Source organism: Tiliqua scincoides, chromosome 2, assembly GCF_035046505.1.
Source record: "Tiliqua scincoides isolate rTilSci1 chromosome 2, rTilSci1.hap2, whole genome shotgun sequence".
NCBI lineage: Eukaryota > Metazoa > Chordata > Lepidosauria > Squamata > Scincidae > Tiliqua > Tiliqua scincoides.
The window spans coordinates 17920138-17934760 of record NC_089822.1 but is presented as its reverse complement, the minus strand read 5'-3'; the positions used below and the strand labels follow the sequence as shown (position 1 = coordinate 17934760).

Genomic DNA, 14623 nt, shown 5'->3' with positions numbered 1-14623 from the left:
TTATTTGGGTCTTTCTTATTTGTGATAGAAAAGGTTGAAGACATCTGACCTAGCCTGTTCATTTATCTTTAGCAGCTCCTTGACCTGCAGACATAGTAATGTAGCTTTTCACAGGTTTGGGATTTAATTTTTAAAAAAATATTTGTATCCTGCCTTTCCTACAAAGGGTGTGCTCATCAAGATAAGCAGCACCATTTGCCAAAGTTTAAAAAAGAAGCTGGTTAAGAAGTTGGCAGTTCTATTAACCTTGTCTATTTTACAATGTGGTATATGTCTGAAGTGCTGGATTTAGGAGCAGGGAGGAGACCAATGTTCAAAGTCCCAATCAATTGGCACAAGCAGGCTAACTCTTTATGGCACAATCCTAACCAGGCTTATTCTCAGGAAAGTGTGGTTAGGACTGCAGCCTGTGTGTCACAAAAACCAACTTCAGCCATACATTGGCAGACAGGGCAGGTTATTTAAAAAAAAAGAAAAAAAAAGAGTAATACTAAAACCTTGAAAAAATGCTCAGATTGGTTCTTTATCAACCCCAAACCATTTTATCCAAAGAGGCAACAAATCTTGTAAAAGTAACCAGTGAGGAATATAAACTCAGAAATAAACAGAAATTTTAGTGTGAGTGCTCTGCATAATCCATTTTTGTCCAGCCCACAGGTGTACTCATTTGGTCCTGTTGGATATATTAAAGATAACAACCTGACAGTTCCATCTGGTAATTTGAGCGTCAAAGAAAGAACAGCAGTTAGATTTATAGACTGACTGCTCCTGGATTTCTGTCATCTGACAAAAAATGAGGCACAAGAAAAATCTGTCCCCCTTGCAAATCTGAAACAGCTGAATTTGTAAAGTAATTGGTTTAGTTAATTTTAAGCAATACAGTAGAACCTCCAAAGTTGACTACCTCTCTATATTGACCACCTCCTTAAGTTGACCTAATTTTTACAGTATGGACAGACACTGCATATACACTATGGGAAATCAACCTCTCTATACTGACCACCTCCGTAAGTTGTATCTTGACCACTTCAACCATTGCACAGAGTATTACTTTACCCTCCGTAAGTTGCCCACTGAACGCTAAGAAGGAAGCAAGGCCACAGTCAGTAACATCAAAAAACGTAAAGATAAGTACTTTGAGAGATGCAGTAAGGAAAACGGAGGCCTACAGTGGAAAAGAAATAAAACTTCGCTTGATGAAGTAAATGAAGCTACTTTATGCTGGTTCAAACAAATGAGGGCAGCAAACGCCTGAATCTCAGGGCCAATGATCCAAGATATTGCTAAGAAGTTTGCGCAGGAATTCGGGGTAGAAGACTTCCAAGCATCAAGTGGTTGGCTTGAAAAATTTAAACTGTGACACAAGATCTCCCAGAAAGTCTTGTGTGGTGAGTCAAATGAAGTTCCGGCAGAAGCTGTTGAAGAATTCATTACTAAGTTCCCGGACTTTCCAAGAGGCTTCAAAGATGATGACATTTTTAATGGTGATGAGTGTGGACTCTTTTTCAAAGCAATGCCTGATGGAAGCATCATCATGAAAGGTGATAAATGTAAGAGCAGAACCTGCAATGAACCTGATCTGGAAACAATATTCCAAGCAATATTGTCCGAAGTACAGCCCAGCAGAGAAGTGAAGGGCACACCTGGGGAAGAAGAAAGTGAGGACGACATGGACGCAGAGATTCCAAAGGATGTTGGGCATCTGATAAAACAGTTGAAGTCATATGCCGTGAATAAATGTCTAGGCATGTTGAATGGGATAGCCAGCATTGATAGTGCATTCGCTTCTTATCTTTACACAAAAAAGAAGCAAACCAGGATTGACTCTTTTTTAAAAAAAGAATAATAATTCACATACAGTATATGTACTGTATGTATGTAATTCTGAATGCATTTTTTCTATATCTTCACTGTATATATTTAGGTATGATATCTGTAATAAAGACTCTAAAAATATTATAACTACAATATTACATATTTTTCCGTATGTTCACCACCTGCCTATGTTGACCAATTCCTCCAGTCCCTTGGGTGGTCAACTTAAAGAGGTTCTACTGTAGTTACAGCTGGAGACCTCAGACAGGGATGAGCAGATTTCAGGCTTGCAAGATCTACTTGGTTTTGAAGTCCGTCGGCTGGAACCAGATGTAAAATTTGGCTCAGAGCAGAACCAATTTCCTACCACATACCATCCTACTACTGAGATAGCCTGCATATAAATACAGTGCTAATCCACACTTGAATTACTGGAGATCATAGATTCCAACACAAAATTCAAAAATTGTCCAGCAAATCTGCAGAGAGACCGAGTCAAAAGCAATGAATATTCTATCAATTCTATCGGTGAGGAATCACTGAGAGACAAGGCCAGCCATGGAAGATAAGACTTCTGTTTTTTAAATTGACAATTGACCATTATAGAAGGATCTTGGTAGTTAAGAAGGACATCATTGGATTATAAAGCACTATATTAAAGTGCTGTGTGCAGCCTCCTTTTTAATTCCACTTCCAACTAATTGCAGAAAAGCAGACCTTTAGGAGTGCTAAAAGGCTCCAGTGTGGCAGCAACCACAGATACATCAAATGATTGATTTTAGAGCCACATCACCAAGGGCCTGTTTAGCATCTTTGTCAGTCGAAATGCACTTAACTCAATCTTATGATTTGAGAACATCCTGATCCCACGTTAGCTACTACATGGATGGAAAATGTTTATAATATTGTACCTGAGTCTTAGTACAGCCATCACATTCTGACCAAGGACCAAATGGATTCCAGCTGCAGTGAACTGGAGAAGGGCTGTTTGTATTCAAAGAAAAGGAAAAAAGAACATTGTCAAGAACTGCAGCATTTGTAAGCTTGCAGAAAGCAAGTTAGACAGATGTGAGGGGACAATGCCAGAGAATGGTCTTGCTGATTTTGTAGCAGACTTATAGCCCAATCCTAACCAACCTTCCAGCACCGTAACAACCACAATACAGTTGGGGAGGCAAAGGAACTATTATTCTTTTACCTTGAGGAGGCCTCCATGACTGCCCCTACCACCACAGTATGAAGTGCGCACTCCGTTGGCATGGCTGCATCAGTACTGGAAAGTTGGTTAGGATTGAGAGAGTTGCTGACCCTCCAGGATTGTCCTGGAGTCTTCAGGAATCAGCATGAATCTCCAGGAGAGCTCTGAAAGAAATCCTAGAGATTTTAACAGGAACGGTTGACTTAGGGCGCAATCCCAACCCATTTTCCAGTAGTGACATAAGGGCAATGCAGCTCTAAGGTAAGGGAACAAGCATTCCCTTACTTTGAGGAGGACTCCGTGAGTGCCACCCAACTGCAGGATGTAGCAAATGTCCCATTGGCACTGCTATGCCAGCATTGGAAATTTGGTTAGGATTTGGGCCTTTATGATATTATGTCATGTTACAAACAAATGATCTGAATGATGCTTACATCTAAATAAACATGATTAGACTCTGGCAACACATTAGGTAACAATGGGCGCAATCCTAACCAACTTTCCAGCAACAGGGTAAAGGGCACTGCAGCTCCGAGATAAGGGAACAAACATTCCCTTACATTGAGGAGACCTCTGTGACTGCCATCCAACTGCAGGGAGGAGTTGTTGAACCCTTTCCCTCTGGGCCGTTTTCTGATTTAAATTGCCTCTGACAGTGCTATCAGCTCAAGCTGATAAATCGGGAGAGGAAAAAAACACAGATACCTGCACTGTGCCAAGTCTAATAGGGATTCATTTAGATCACAAATGTTGCCTGCAAAGAAAGGGTTAAGCACTCCTTTCCAGTTCTTCAGTTCCAAACATGGATCTCTCACATTATTTTGGCACTTACTGCCTACTGCTGAAGGTTGCAGCCAGAAAGGTGCAGGGGTGACATGAGAGGCAGTAACTCTTGTTTGTTCCATTGGTAATCTTGTTTGTTAACCCCTGCTAATTGGGTAAGAGGCACTTTTTCAAGTGGGTGCTCCTTTTTTTAGCTGGAGGAGAGTAACTGGCCCACCTCACCCCAGCACTGTCTGTTCTAGTGGCTGTTTGCTGGTATTCATTTGCATCTTTTTAGATTGTGAGCCCTTTTGGGACAGGGAGCCATTTAGTTATTTGATTTTTCTCTGTAAACCGCTTTGTGAACTTTTAGTTGAAAAGCGGTATGTAAATACTGTTTAATAATAATAATAATAATAATAATAATAATAATAATAATAATAATATGGTCAGAGCACAAGCAAACTGTCTGATATCAAGGCAGACCATTGTTGATTGGTCCTACTAGCTCATATTGTCACTGGTGATTGGTTCCAAAGTTTGGGACAGGGCCTTTTGCTGCCTACCTAGAGGTGTTGGGAATTGAGCAAAAAACCTTCTGCATGAAGAACCTACCTCTGAGCTACAACCCCAGATTGTTCCATGAATCCCCCTAACTATTCCATGTAAGTGGAAAAATACAAGCCTTGGAAAAGCATAAAAATGTATACTGATAAATTTATACCATCTTTTATTTGTTTATTAATTAGATTGCTATACCACTTTTCTAAAAACCCAAAGTGGTGTACAACAGACAAACATGAAAAGATAAAGCATTAGAGTCAATTAATAAAAAAAAAACAATTTAAAAGATAATAATAAAAGAGCAGATTAAAAATGTCAGCAGCATAAAAGTGTACAAGGTGTCCCTAAGGAGGGCCTCCCTCCCCAAATGCCAGGCAAAACAGACAAGTCTTCAAACCCCACTAGAAACCATGTACTGAAGGGGACTGCCCTCAGATGTTCTGGTACCTGTGCCACAACTGAGAAGGCCCTGCACCTCACTGCCATCCCCCTGGCTTTAGATGATGGAAGTACCCTAAGAAGGGCCCTTTCTGATGACTGTAGGGGACGTGCAGGAATATAGGGGGGAAGGTATCCCAGTCCTATGTTGTATGGGGCTTTAAAGGTTATCACCAACACCATGAATTGGTTCAACACCTTGAACACCTTTTCTATCCTTATAGGTGCCCAAGGACTGCTCACCTTGACGAAGCACGAAAGGAGCCCAGAATTTCGAGTGCAATTAAAATCTCAAGTGCCTAAAAAAAAAAAAAAAAGAGGAAAGGGGTGGGGTAAATTCTCAATTTTGTTGAATTGTTTCTAATTAAACAACAATTATGTGCTTGGGGAAACAGGTTTGAAAAGCACAATTGGAAAGGTATTCGGCAGCATAGGCATCCCAGCACAGATCTATCACAACGTGTTTGGCAAACAGTTGATCTAATCTTTCAAATGTTCATCAAGAAACAAAACTGTACTGTAGGCAGATACTGCTGTCAATACCGCTGACTTTAAATAGATGCATTCCACTATTATTCCTGACATCATCAAGCTGCCGTATATTGTGCCCTGCTGGCAGTTCTGCCACTACATTGTGGTTTTCTGCCCCAAAGCTCCCCTGTAGGCATTCCAATTTTGTTCACCTTTGTTTCCTTGGTAGGAATCGGCTCAGACAATTGCCTTACCTTCATGTTTGGAGAAACACTCAGTTACACAGCCACCAGCAGCAAGAAAAACATTCCTCCTTTGGGAGAAGGATACGGTTCTGAAGCAGCAGGAGTCAGTCAGTCTGTCTCAAAACTTCTGGAGTCTGCCTCTGGCCAACTCCTTTGCTTTTTCTTTCACTGAGAGGCTTTAAGCAATGCAGAGGAATTGCCTCTAGAGACACAAACAGCCTGTTCCTGTAACTTCTCAAGTAACATCAAGACTAAAAACCCCACGACAAATCAAAACTGGGTCTCTCTCATAAGCTGCTAAAGGCTGTTATCCACTATGAGGAAACTGTTCTTTGTATTTATTTAAGAAAAAAATTCTACTCTGCATTTTCTTCTGTGTGGAGACTCCAAGCGGCCTACAGAAAAGAAAGTCAAATGATCACAACAAATCATACAATTAAAAAAACACAAAAACTAAACACCAGCAAAAATAGTTTAACCAAAGCAAACAGAGAGCCCTGGAAATGCCTACTGAAAAAGCCAGGTCTTTCATCTCTGGCTGCAAGGAGAGCAGGAGCAAAACGTTCAGAGGTTGGGGGTCACTGCTGCTATTGAGTTGGTGCAGATCTGAGTAGACCTGTGGGGACACTACACAGGGTAAGAAAACTAATGTTCCCTTACCCCAAGGAGATCTCAAACTGGCTTGTTGGCCCCGTGGAATACAGTGGCACCAGCAGCCAGCATAGAACTGGGATGCCCACTGGCAAAGTTCGCAGCTGGTGTGTAGTGCAAAGCGCAAACAAGCAACATACAATAATTCCCTGATACAGTTGGCTAGGATTACAGTCCCTAACACTAGCTGTACACATAGTCCAAGGATGCATCAACCCTGTTCTGATGGGAACATACATGGGTGTGTTGTCCATGAACCAGCCATAGGTTTCTACAGCAGAGCATGCAGAGTTTCCTTCTGCTTTCCTTTCCTTGGACTTAAGGGCGCAATCCAGAAAATGAGTTTGGCCATTGCAAGTCCCTTGCGCCAGCCCAGGAGGGTAAAGCACATTTGCACCTCCTCAGGAGTAAGCCAGGCTGGCGCACGGAGGTGCACCAGCCTGCGGAGGCTGACACAAGCTTCCGCACCAGCTTCCTCAGTGAGCCTTGCATCAGCCTGGCTGGGCTGATGCAGGGCTCTGGGGTGAGTGGGGAGGAAGCGGGGAGGAGGTGGGAAAGGGGCGTTCATGGGCAGAGTGAGGGCGGGTGGTGGGCGGCCCTGGGGGCAGGCAGGTGCAGAGTGGGAGGTGGGGCTGGGATCCAGCATTATCCTGGATCCCAACCCCCATTCCCTGGAAGTTTGGAGCAGCTTCAAGTTGCTACACTCTCCTCAGACATGTGCCACCTCAGGAGGTGGCGCAAGTCCGAGGAGACCCATAGGAGCCAGCGTTCCTTACCCGGAGGTAAGGGAAAAGTTTCCTCTTACCTCTGGCTGAGCCCCTGTCCTGTGCTGGATGCAGTACAAGCCTCTTGACTTGCCTGTTCCAGCACAGGGTAGGATTGTGCCCTAAGTAACCTGGGATTCATCAAGATACCTGATTCAAGGAATGAAACCCACCTAACCACTCTGACCAACCCCTTTCCTAGAGAGGCAAGTTTGGCTGCCCAGTCATCTGGGCATACCAATCTCTAGGCAGGTGAACTACCCTAGACAGGACAGAAAGAGTCAAATTCACAAACATATCTGGCCTGATGCTGGTAATGGCATTTCAAATAGGGGACAAAAGGCTGCTCGTGGCTTTTAGGCTGCTGAATCAGCACAGACCTTCTGGTGAACTAGGCAAGTCCAAAAATTGTGTTAAGACACACATCTAGTACTGAGTGGCCAAGGCAGCTCTAACATGTTGCTTGGTCATGTGTAATGCATTGATTTGGAAAATGGTGTAATAGAACCTCAAGCATATCCAATGAGACTGCTGAACAAGAAAATTGAGGAAAGGAAAATGTGTCTAATCCCCTTGCCCCACATTTATTTGTTGAGTGCCGCATATTGGTTCTTCATCAATATACACTATTGCGAGCTAATACCTGGGGTTAGTTGGTTATTTACATGTGAGTCTTTTCAGGCTGCTTTTCTGATGCCTGGTAGCATGGTAAAACATCACTACCTCAGAGACAATTAACTTAAAATGGTGCACTCCTGCAAGGAGGCCATACTATCTCCTTATTGGCTTTTGGTTCTTTTTAACATGAAAAATATTAGGACTCTTCCTTAAATTTCAAACAGCCTTGAACTGTGAGAACATCACACCCATTAAAGCTGACCTTCAGTCATGTATCTTAAAAAGTCCCTTGGTCTTTTTGATCTGAAGGTTGATTGCAGAACCTAAGAACTTGATGCACCCTGATGGTTAATGCACAATCATCTCCCTCATCACTCGTTATATTCCCAGATGCTAACTCTTTTTCGGTATTAGTTCTGCAGATGGCAAAGATCAAACTGCAGCTGGAGAGGGAAAGAACACCCTGTCGTTACATTCTTGTGAAATTGGCTTTCAGTGAGAGCTTCTGGACTTATTTCAATTAGCAAATGTCATCTGCCAGTTTCTAATTAGCTGTAATTAGTTCCAAAGCTCTTAAGGTATTGATCACACTCAGGGACTAATAGAATGTGCCTGGGGATGTGCCTCTTGGAACTATGTCAAATGACATTGTTTGGCTACTACCTGCAAACCACATAGCTCTTATTGTAAGGCCTAGATGGGAGACTATCATATAATGAAACTTTTGTGGCACCCAGGCAGAACAAAGGACAGATTTGCACTTCACATTTACGCAGCAGGCTAAATGCCACATTTTTGTATCTCTTTTGAGCATTGGACTTGTTCCAGTGAGAGCTGGGCTCAGACTTCAAATCCCCATGGCCATGAACTTGGTCATGAAGTTCACAAGGTGACCTTGAGCCAATCTTTCTCTCTGTCTAACTTTCTCCTTGGGCAGAAAAATGTATGATCCTAAATGTCTCAATATGGTATAAAAAATGTAAGTTTATCCTCACATGTGGAACCATTATTTGGGTCAGGACGACAGTGTGGAAGTAAGGGGCATTTACTCTTGTATCTCTATGCTGCTTTTGGGCTGAAAATGACCTGAACAGATATTTGACCCTTAAAGCAGTGATTTTCAACCTTTTTCATCTCACACTGACAAGGTACTAAAATGGTCAAGGCACACCACCAGATTTTTGACAACTGACAAGGCACACCATGCTGCCAGTGGGGCTCACATTGCCCATTGGTCCTATTAATAAATGACCTTCCCCCAAATTCCTGTGGCACACCTGTGGACCGCTTGTGGCACACCAGTGTGCCATGGCACAGTGGTTGAAAATGGCTGCCTTAAAGTGTTGTCCAATTTGACTTCAATTGACTTTTAGCCTACTGTAACACCTTAAATTTATTCCCTACCTTGATAATATAAAATTACTTCATTGTTCTGTTTTTTTCCTGATCTCTGCTTTATAAAGAACCTGTTTGTTTCAAGTCTGAGCTGCTGGCTGAACTTTATATTTCCAGAAATGGGGAGGAGGGGTGTCACCAGTTCTTTCACTTTTGCCTACACACCACAATCTGTGTACTAAAATTGTCTTGTACCTTTCAGAAGCTGATTCAAGCCTGCAAGAAACCACTCAACACTTTAGATGTTATAAGCTGCAGACTGTTGGAGCTCCTTTTCTTGCCCGTCTTTTTGCTTACTGTCTTCCTGATGAAGAGTTCTGCAGGATTTACAGGTTTGCTGTTCTTAGTCTGTTCTTTCTCATTGATCCTAATAAAGACATTACTGTATTTTGAATTGTGGATTATTTTTCCTTTTAATGGACCAACATGGTCACTTATGTGGCTATGTGATTACAGGAAACAGCAAATAAATGCATTTAATTATTTCAAACATATTACAATATTTATGTTTACTTTTTTTGTGAATCATTTAGAATGTTGCTTGCAGATATGTGGTCTACCTGTACGGCACTTTCCTTGCACAAGTTCTCCATAGAGGAGATCCTTTGGGATCCGGCCATCATCCATTCTCACGACATGACCGAGCCAACGCAGGCGTCTCTGTTTCAGCAGTGCATACATGCTAGGGATTCCAGCTCGTTCCAGGACTGTGTTGTTTGGAACTTTGTCCTGCCAGGTGATGCCGAGGATGCGTCGGAGGCAGCGCATGTGGAATGCGTTCAGTTTCCTCTCCTGTTGTGAGCGAAGAGTCCATGACTCGCTGTAGTACAGAAGTGTACTCAGACTCAGAAGAGTCCATGACTCGCTGCAGTACAGAAGTGTACTCAGGACACAAGCTCTTGGATCTTGGTATGTTCCGTCAGCTTCTTGTTGGACCAGACTCTTTTTTTGAGTCTGGAAAACGTGGTAGCTGCTTTACCGATGTGTTTGTTTAGCTCGGTATCGAGAGAAAGAGTGTCGGAGATCGTTGAGCCAAGGTACACAAAGTCATGGACAACCTCCAGTTCATGCTCAGAGATTGTAATGCAGGGAGGTGAGTCCACATCCTGAACCATGACCTGTGTTTTCTTCAGGCTGATCGTCAGTCCAAAATCTTGGCAGGCCTTGCTAAAACGATCCATGAGCTGCTGGAGATCTTTGGCAGAGTGGGTAGTGACAGCTGCATCGTCAGCAAAGAGGAAGTCACGCAGACATTTCAGCTGAAATTTGGACTTTGCTCTCAGTCTGGAGAGGTTGAAGAGCTTTCCGTCTGATCTGGTCCGGAGATAGATACCTTCTGTTGCAGTTCCAAAGGCATGCTTCAGCAGGACAGCGAAGAAAATCCCAAACAAGGTTGGCGCAAGAACACAGCCCTGCTACACTCTGCTTCGGATGTCAAAGGGGTGTGATGTGGAGCCATCGAAGACAACAGTGCCTTTCATGTCCTTGTGGAAAGATCTGATGATGCTGAGGAGCCTGGGTGGACATCCGATCTTGGGGAGAATCTTGAAGAGGCTGTCCCTGCTGACCAGGTTGAAAGCCTTCGTGAGATCTATGAAGGCTATAAAGAGTGGCAGTCATTGTTCCCTGCATTTCTCCTGCAGTTGTCTAAAGGAGAATACCATATCAGTGGTGGACCTGTTGGCTCGGAATCCGCAGTGCGATTCTGGATAGATGCTCTCTGCAAGAACCTGAAGCCTCTTTAGTGCAACTCGGGCAAACAGCTTTCCTACTAAGAAGAGAGATGCTAAGGAGAGAGATGCCGCGGTAGTTGTTGCAGTCACCCCTGTTGCCTTTGTTCTTGTACAGCGTGATGATGTTTGCATCCCTCATGTCTTGAGGTACTCCACCTTCTCTCCAGCAGAGACAGAGGATTTCATGCAGCTCAGTGACGATGATCTCTTTGCAGAACTTTAGGACTTCAGCAGGGATGCTGTCTTTTCCAGGTGCCTTGCCAAAGGCAAGGGAGTCCAGGGCCATGTGAAGTTCTTCTAGGGTTGGTTCACTGTCAAGCTCATCCAACACAGGCAGGCACTCAATGTTGTTCAGCACTTCTTCGGTGACTACATTTTCTCTGGAATATAGCTCAGAGTAGTGCTGCACCCAGCGTTCCATCTGCTGCGCCCGATCCTGGATGACCTCGCCTGCTGCAGACTTCAGAGGGGCAATTTTCTTCTGTGTTGGACCTAGGGCCTTCTTGATACCATCATACATCCCCTTGATGTTGCCCATGTCAGCTGCTATCTGGTGCTATCTGGTGCTGCTATCTGCTACCTATATGCCAGAACCACCATCCAGAGCGCGATACCATAGTCTTCCAAGACTGAAGGTTGCCAACAACTTGCAGATATTAATTTTGTTAATATTTTTGAACACAATAAGACCCACCCCACTTCATGATGCAGTTTAATTTAACTTCACTTTAATGTGAATTATCCCTACCTTTTCAAAATTACCATCATTAAAATAACTGAAATGTTATTTCTTTCTTTACCCTGGGCAAATGCAAGTGGTAGCTGAAAGGACACTGACCTCTAGTGGCAATCTGTATTTGAACACTCTACATTAGGCCTCCACAACCAGCTATATGCCTCTGGGACTCCAGGGAGCAGCACAATAGGCAAATATTTGGCTAGTGGTTGATGATCTCCCTATTTTTGCAGTCCCAGGCAGGCAGCAAAACTAAGAGGTATTGGAAGGTCACCAAATACAGGTGGTGCAGGCTGTATTTGCCTTGGGAGCTCACAAATTCTGAAGACCTTTTCTGTGTTCTTTCTAAGTGAAGCTGATGGCAAATGTGTTACAAAAACAAAATTCATGGGCCCAAGTTCAAATTTTTAAATTCCTCAGAACTTTTGATCAGGCTGGATCAAAAATGCAAAGCAAAAAGCAACTGAAAAATTATTTTAGCAGACTTTTATGACTGCTGTAAGGCAGTTAGCATTGGCAGACCACTTGTTCTCTCTGCAGGTCAACTCAATAGGATTGGGCTTCCAGGCTCCTGGGTAAAGAGAAATCCTGAAAGGAATCATCACTTACTTTATAGCTTCAGAGTTCCTTCTAAAATACATTTATTTCCAAAGTGCTGCAGTTCCGTAGATGCAAATTGAATTGTTGCATAGTATGTTGATGTAGAGAGGACTATTAGTAAACAGACATACTGTACAGTACAATCCTATGCTCTACAGTGGTTTTTCTCAAACTATGGGTCATGACCCACTAGTTGGGTCACAAACCAATCTCAGGTGAGTCCCCATTCATTTTAATGTGTATTTTATTTTTAATAAATTAGACCATGGTATGTGATAGCATTCGGGGAAATGTTACAGATCCATACTTTTAACAGGCTTTATATATGCTTTTAACAATGATAATCAATGGGGCTTGCTCCCAGGTAAGTGTGGATAGGATTGCACACCTGCAAACATTTGGCATGTTTGGGGAATTTTAACTAGATGAATAACTGCCTGTGAGGATTAGGAAGGTTCTTCTTTATTTTAAATACATTTTTAAACTTATTGTAAACTTTTAATTTACTTGCTTATTTAATTAATTAATTGCATTTTGTCATATGGGAGGTGCTATATTTTCCTGCCTGATGATATCACTTCTGGTGGGTCCTGAAAGGTTATCATTCTAAAAAGGGGGTTCCAGTGCTAAAAAGTTTGAGAACCACTGATCTACAGGAAAGGCTAAATTCATGAGTTTGCAGGAAGCATTTAGGGCCTGGTTCTGAAGCCTCAGTACTGGCCCTCCACCAGTGCTAAGTGTTGCAAATGTGCCATAAGACGTGCTGGCTCAGTGCCTGTCCACGCTGATCCAGCGCCGGCCAGAGGCCTGCCACACATAGCAAAGGACAAGCTCTGGGTGGCAGATTGGAGAGTTAGGGTAGTTAGGAGACTTCCAGGACAGGGGAAAGGTGGGGGACTAGACCAGTGGAGTTCTGCTCCACCACATCTAGAACCCTGCATCAGGCATCTCTGCCTGACATGGGCACCTCAACTCTGCGCTGGCTAAAGAGTAGTAAGACTCAGAAGTTAGTCCCATTACAGTCAATGGGACTGACTCCCAGGTTGATAGGATTGCAGCCTAATGCTGACGGTCATTGGGTGCAAGTTACTGGGTACTTTTAAAGCTGCAACTGTTGTTGTTGTTATTATTATTAACAGGATTTATATACCGCTTTTCAACGGAAAGTTTACAAAGCGGTTTACAGCAAAAAATCAAACAAACAACTAATGGCTCCCTGTCCCAAGAGTTGGCATCCTTCACTCTCGGAAGACTATGGTGTCACGCTCTGAATGGTGGTTCTGGAACAGAGTGTCCTCTCCAGTGCGCGAAGCCTGGGTAAAGTAGGTATAGAGGATAGGCTGTTACCCATGCAGCAAATCCCCCCTCTCCACGTCGCTGAAATGGTCCAATGGAAAGGCAGAGGCCAATACGGTTGGTTCCAGCGACGTCGCAGGAGTTGCCAGAATGTGACTGTGTTCAGCCATGAACTGCCTCAGGGACTCCGGCTCCGGATTTTGCCTCGAGGTTGACTCCTGAAGCCTTTTCCATAACTGGATGTAGCCACAAGGCAGTGGAGGTTTGGGATCAGAGTTTTCCTTCTCTCAGATGAGCTGCCTTCCCAGGCTGACGAGCCCCATCTGCCCGGTGGCTGTTTAGTCACCTCTTACGACAAGTACAGCCAAACTGAGGGCCTATTCTTATCCCCAGCCCCCAGGGGAAAAGGGCTCACAATCTAAAAGGACGCAAAAGAACACCAGCAGGCAGCCACTAGAAAAGACAGTGCTGGGGAGAGGAGGGCCAGTTACTGTTACTGGACTGTAACAGCCCAAGTCTATGCATGTCTACTCAGAAGTAAGTCCCATTACTGTATAGTCAACAGGGCTTCCTCCCAGGTAAGTGTGGCTAGGAGTGCAGCCTCAGAGCCCAATCCTATGCCTGTCTAATAATAATAATAATAATAATAATAATAATAATGGTATTTATATACCGCCTTTCTTGGTCTTTATTCAAGGCGGTTTACATAGGCAGGTTATTTAAATTCCCGTAGGGATTTTTACAATTGAAAGAAGATTCTATCTTTCAAGAACCACAACATTCAGCTGTTTCTTTCTGATCTGGTTTCACATTCTGGCCTCCATCCTCCCACGCTCAGAGCAGATGGAATAACTCGGCTCAGCTTGTCAGATGCTTCAAGGTTGCACAGTGCAGATAGCCTCGAACTGGCGACCTTGTGGATGTTATCTTCAGGCAAATGGAGGCTCTAGACCAGACCTCCTGCCCAGACCTTCTGTCTACTCAGAAGTAAGTCCCATTAGAGTCAGTGGGGCTCTATTAGAGTCCAGTAAGTCCCATTAGAGTCAGTAAGTCCCATTAGAGTCCAGTGTGGCTAGGAGTGCAGCCTCAGAGCCCAGTCCTATGCCTGTCTACTCAAAAGTCAGACCCATGATAGTCAGTGGGGCTTCCTCCCAGGTAAGTGTGGCTAGGAGTGCAGCCTCAAAGCCCAATCCTATGCCTGTCTACTCAGAAGTAAGTCCCATGATAGTCAGTGGGGCTTCCTCCCAGGTAAGTGTGGCTAGGAGTGCAGCCTCAGAGCCCAATCCTATGCCTGTCTACTCAGAAGTAAGTCCCATGATAGTCAGTGGGGCTTCCTC

The 14623-nt window shown here is 43.7% G+C and overlaps 1 protein-coding gene across 1 annotated transcript in view; it reads right to left on the bottom strand.

Moving 5' to 3' along the window:
• C7 (complement C7) overlaps positions 1 to 5627 on the bottom strand; it is a 30081-nt gene extending 24454 nt beyond the window's left edge. The window contains exons 1-3 of the mRNA XM_066614819.1: positions 5503 to 5627; positions 5021 to 5076; positions 2727 to 2799 (exon numbers count right to left, since the gene is read on the bottom strand). Coding sequence (XP_066470916.1) covers positions 2727 to 2799; positions 5021 to 5076; positions 5503 to 5508 — 135 coding nt within the window. The 5' untranslated portion in view covers positions 5509 to 5627. The remainder of the gene's footprint in view (positions 1 to 2726; positions 2800 to 5020; positions 5077 to 5502) is intronic.
• Between the last annotated feature and the right edge of the window lie 8996 nt (positions 5628 to 14623).